Source organism: Sinocyclocheilus anshuiensis, unplaced genomic scaffold (genome assembly GCF_001515605.1).
Source record: "Sinocyclocheilus anshuiensis isolate Anshui unplaced genomic scaffold, SAMN03320099.WGS_v1.1 scaffold14778, whole genome shotgun sequence".
Taxonomy (NCBI): domain Eukaryota; kingdom Metazoa; phylum Chordata; class Actinopteri; order Cypriniformes; family Cyprinidae; genus Sinocyclocheilus; species Sinocyclocheilus anshuiensis.
Genome location: NW_015554953.1, coordinates 940 through 5,953, shown reverse-complemented (window position 1 = coordinate 5,953; position 5,014 = coordinate 940). Strand labels below are relative to the sequence as shown.

The window sequence follows — 5,014 nt, the reverse complement described above, 5'->3', positions numbered from 1 at the left end:
TTGTGGCTCTTTAATTTGTCGTGAGAGATCGCTGTAGCGCCTCAGATCAAGCAGCACGTGAACTGATTGTCTTTTCATATTTACTAGCTATAGCACAAAATAAACATGAATGAACATCAGAAGGTATCTTGTTTCAACCGCAGAAAGACATCAATACACATTTTTCAAGTTCAAGTCTACCGACGTTAATCTAATCGGTTTTCTTTACAATGAAACCATTTTTTTTTCATTTCCTCCATTGTATGTGTGCAGGGTAAACATTTGAATTTGAGTATGTTAAATTTAGGCGAAAATACCAAAAAACGCCCTGAGCTTAAGTGGTTAAAGCGATAAATAACACACATACCGCCATTGGAACTATACCGAAGAGCTGATTTCACAACATAAACTCTGGAAAGAATCCATTTTTTACCTCAAAAGAAAAACGAATTACAAATCAGATCAAGAGAGGCATTCCCAAAAGAAAGAAAGATTGAACTGAAGATCCTTCAACTGTTGTACAGCGAAGAGGTTTTGAATTTACTGAAAGTGAACATAATCGTACACCTCTCGGCAAAAACAGGTGAAGACCCAGAAGCGATAGTGCAGACACGTCTCTATGAAATCCTGAAGTATAGATGCGCGTGAACAAAAATCATCCATTATCACACTACCCACCAAAACGAGTCCGTGAGGAGACGTGATCATCCTTCAAACGTCCCGTTACACCTCATTATTGACGCATGTCCCACGCAGCGAGAAGGCAGTAATAAATACAATGGCAGTCTGACTGCATGGCATGAGTGATCCCTGGAATATCAGTGCGAGTGAACGGTCACACCGGCCTCCTGCGTTACGGGTCAGTCTCCTTTGGGATTGTCCAGATTCACCACCCGCAGCTCCGTGAGGGTGGCGCTGCTGCTACCGGTGGGCTGCTGGTTTATCAACATCTGAAAAAACAGAAACAAAACTGTTAGAGGAGCCGAGTTACTGCGCACTCTTATCCGTCTTCATAAGCATATGTGCAGTTAAAAGTGAATAAACAGCACTTTGCTAACTGTGAGTCATACTATTATCTGCAATGGCGTTTTAATGGCACATTAAAATAGTGGTCACAACATTACAAGAACAGTTAGAATGTTTTGAGAAAAGTCGAGAACAAAATTGTTGCGAATACAAACGTTATGTAGTGAGAATAATGTCAAAACATTAGAAGAATAAAGGTGTAATGTTTTGGAAATAATGGCATAGTGTTACTAAAATAAAGGCGTAATGTTTTGAGAACAATCTTGTTACATTACAAAAACAAAAACGTAACGTTATAGTAATAGTAAAAGCCTAATGTGACAAGATTAAAGGCATTGTGTTACAAGAAAGCAGTAACATTTAAAGAATAAGGATGTAACATTACAAGAACAAAGGCATAATATAAGAATAAAATCATAACGTTATGAAAGTGAAAGCCTAATGTTACAAGAATAGAGTTATAAAATGACGAGAGCAAAAGCCTAATGTTACAAGATTAAAAGCAATGTTACATGAATAAAGCAGTAACTTTTAAATACAGATGTAACATTACAAGAATAAAGGTGTTGTTATGAGACTAAAGACATAACATTACAAATAGAAAGAAACTGTTTTAAGCCATACTCTTACTCTACATGAAGTCGTAATGTAAAGAGAACAAAATTGATTTGAAACTGTCAGAGTAATGTTACAAGAATGTCAAAACATTGCAAGAATATAAAGTTGAAATGTGTTGAGAATAACAGCACTGTTTGTAAAATAAAACCGCAATTTTTGAGAACAATCTTGTAACATTACAAGAACAAAGGCATAATGTTATAAGAATAAAATCACAAATGAAAGGCCTAATGTTATGAGAATAAAGATGTAGCATTACAAGAACAAACCCGCTGTTATGAGAATAAATATAACATTACAACAACGGTCACAGTAGTTTAAAAATAAAGTTGTACAGTTTAACAATAAAATCGCAATGTTATGAGAACGAAATTAGTTTAAAAAAATGATCATAACGTTACAATATTTATGTCAAAACATTGCAAGAATAAAAGTAAAATGCTTTGAAAATACAGTCGTAATGTTTTGTTTTACATGCATGCAAGGTCAAAAAACACTTTCATTGTCTTATTAATATGCATTTATTTTTACCTTACTTGCTCAACAACACCCAAACGATTCGCTCAACGATTAATTTTTCCAAACCCCTCCTTTGCGTGACGCTAATCACAATTCATTTTTCCAAACCCCTCCTTTGCGTGACGCTAATCTGCGGTGATTGGTCCGATTGGTCTAATTTTCATTTCATCATGCCTGTAATGCCCGAAAAAAGCAGCGTTTGTGAGCGCAGTGCTGCTTTGTGTACAGCCTACAGCTATTTCAGCTATTTTTACCGCTCCAAAAGCGGCACCTAGTGGCAAAGAATTAATTTGCATTTTCAACGCGAAAAGCGCGAAAAGACCATCAAGTGGGCGTGCAATATGCTAATGTTTCATGTTGACATCAAGTTGAAACGGCTTGGGATTGGTTTTAAAAACGACACGTTTAAATGATTCAGAGTCGACTCTTTCTTTTGAGAGACAATGACTTTATACATGGTGCACTGTCAGATTTAAAACTTTGCAGGATATTTTCATTCACTTAGAGCCGTGTTATACACTGCATGAAAGCTAATTTTCAAAAATCCATAATAGGGAAAAAATTAAAAATTAAATTTGACTATTCTGAGAATAAAGGCGGAATTTTTTTAAGAAAAAGCTTAATAGTTTTGAAATAACTAGAAAAGTAAGTACCAGTGGAGCTGGTGGAGGTCTGGCTGATCTCTGGACTGCTGTCACTGCTTTGAGGACTGGGGTGAACCTGGAAGGCCTGTAACTGTTGAGGCATCGCACCACCTGACACACAGACCACAGACACATCCTCACTGCACTTCATACTGGCCATAACTACATGCGTGAATGAATGGAACGTGGTAAAAAATAAAACTATTAAAAATTATTTTCATTCATTGAAATAAATCTGAAATGAAAATAAATATTAGGTGGCAAATGTAAACTTGGGGAAAAAAATAAAAAAAATTTGAAATGTTGCCTTGCAAACTAACTTAAATAAATACGAATAAGTTGAAGTACTTAAATAACAAAAACAATATTATGAGAAAAGATGTGATTCAAGAAAAAAAAAAAAAATTCTACTAACTAGAACATTAATAGGCCTGTTTCAGAAGCTACTCCTACAAACAAAACCCATTAAACTTTTGGATACAACAATGCAAAACATTCTCAGCGGAACCCGTGTGAGGCAAAGTACATAGCTTTTCATGACATTTATTGTATTGTTAGCTATATTACCGAATGTAGTGGAACGGCTGAAACTGGGATCTGTACGGTTCCAGGAGGTCCTGTGAAAAACATCTGAGGAACTGCACCTAAACACGAGCAAAACAAAACAAAGAGCCTCGTAACAATGGAAGTACATTCGTAATTGTCAGATTTAGCATAAGTTCCTGACTTTTCAATGTTGTTTAAAGACTACCCGTGCATCTTAAAGCGAGACATTAACACACACGGTGACGTCTGACGGACCTGAGTCTTGGGCTTGTGTGTGGGACATGTGCATCGCGGCGGGTGTTTGTGGGAAGGTATTGAGCACAGTTAGACCCCCGTCGGCAAGGGTAGGGGTGGATGTAGCGTACATGACGTGCGCTCCGGGGTACATCATGTGACCTGCCACTGAAGAAGGCACTGAGGAAGTGACTATCGTAGCGGTGTGGCTTGCTGTGGGAGAGACAGAGGAGACGTCTTACTGAAGTCACTGATCAGAGCAGTATCTGAGCGCAAGAAAGGGTGATGCTGTAACTACCAGTGGAGCTGGTGGAGGTCTGGCTGATCTCTGGACTGCTGTCACTGCTTTGAGGACTGGGGTGAACCTGGAAGGCCTGTAACTGTTGAGGCATCGCACCACCTGACACACAGACCACAGACACATCCTCACTGCACTTCATACTGGCCATAACTACATGCGTGAATGAATGGAACGTGGTAAAAAATAAAACTATTAAAAATTATTTTCATTCATTGAAATAAATCTGAAATGAAAATAAATATTAGGTGGCAAATGTAAACTTGGGGAAAAAAAAATAAAAAATTTGAAATGTTGCCTTGCAAACTAACTTAAATAAATACGAATAAGTTGAAGTACTTAAATAACAAAAACTTACATTAAAAAAATTTAAACAAAAAAGAAAAAGAAAAAACGACAAGACCATAACTAAAACTTAAACTAAAATTAAAACTGAATATATAAAAATTAAAAGCTAATTAATAAATGCACTGCAAAAAAATGATATTCTTACTTAGTATTCTTGTCTTGTTTTCTAGTATAAATATCCAAACATTCTTGAATCAAGATGCATTTACTTGACAAGTGAAATGACTTAAGATATCAAGTCTTGTTCTCTAAAAAAATAAAAAATAAAGTTATATAATAAAATAAATACGTTTTTTGCTTAAAACGAGCAAAAATAGGTCAATGGGGAAAGAAAAAAAATCTTAATTCAAAGGCTAAACAAGATTATTTTTCTTTCCCCATTGACAGATAGTTTTGTTCGTTTTAAGCAAAAACTTATAAAATTGACAATTTTTTCAGAAAACAAGACATAATATCTCAAGTCATTTCACTTGTAAAATAAATGCATCTTGATTCAAGACTGATTAATTTTTAGATATTTATACTAGAAAACGACAAAAACACTAAGAAAATCATTTTGTGCCGTGTACTTCAAATATTTGATGAAGAACAAACTTAGAAACAAAAACAAACAAACAAACAAATAGAAAGGTTGCCTTGGTAACTAGTTGAAATAAGTACAAAAATGACTAAAACTGAAATAAATGTAATAAATAAAGGTAGTAAGTTCTTAAAATATTAGATGAAAACCTAAACAAATTATAAATGTTGCCCTAACAAACTTAAATAGTTAAAAATATGAATACAATTTGAAATACTAAAA

At 35.1% G+C, this 5,014-nt stretch overlaps 1 protein-coding gene across 1 annotated transcript; it reads right to left on the bottom strand.

Moving 5' to 3' along the window:
• Positions 1–327: 327 nt before the first annotated feature.
• Positions 328–4,067, bottom strand: LOC107671564 (serum response factor-like). Its single transcript, XM_016464483.1, has 4 exons — positions 3,865–4,067; positions 3,588–3,779; positions 3,354–3,430; positions 328–929 (listed from the first exon to the last, which is right to left on the bottom strand). The coding sequence occupies exons 1-4, from the start codon at positions 4,013–4,015 to the stop codon at positions 840–842; spliced, it is 510 nt and encodes a 169-aa protein (XP_016319969.1). The 5' UTR covers positions 4,016–4,067; the 3' UTR covers positions 328–839.
• Between the last annotated feature and the right edge of the window lie 947 nt (positions 4,068–5,014).

Bases quoted from the DNA above. Each gene is read 5' to 3' on its own strand.
- LOC107671564 (XM_016464483.1), bottom strand. From the start codon at position 4,015: ATGGCCAGTATGAAGTGCAGTGAGGATGTGTCTGTGGTCTGTGTGTCA. The intron at 3,431-3,587 runs GTCCGTCAGACG...GCTCGTGTTTAG, and splicing joins CACACAAGCCCAAGACTCAG to GTGCAGTTCCTCAGATGTTT. The intron at 930-3,353 runs GTAATATAGCTA...CTGTTTTTTCAG, and splicing joins CAGCCGTTCCACTACATTCG to ATGTTGATAAACCAGCAGCC.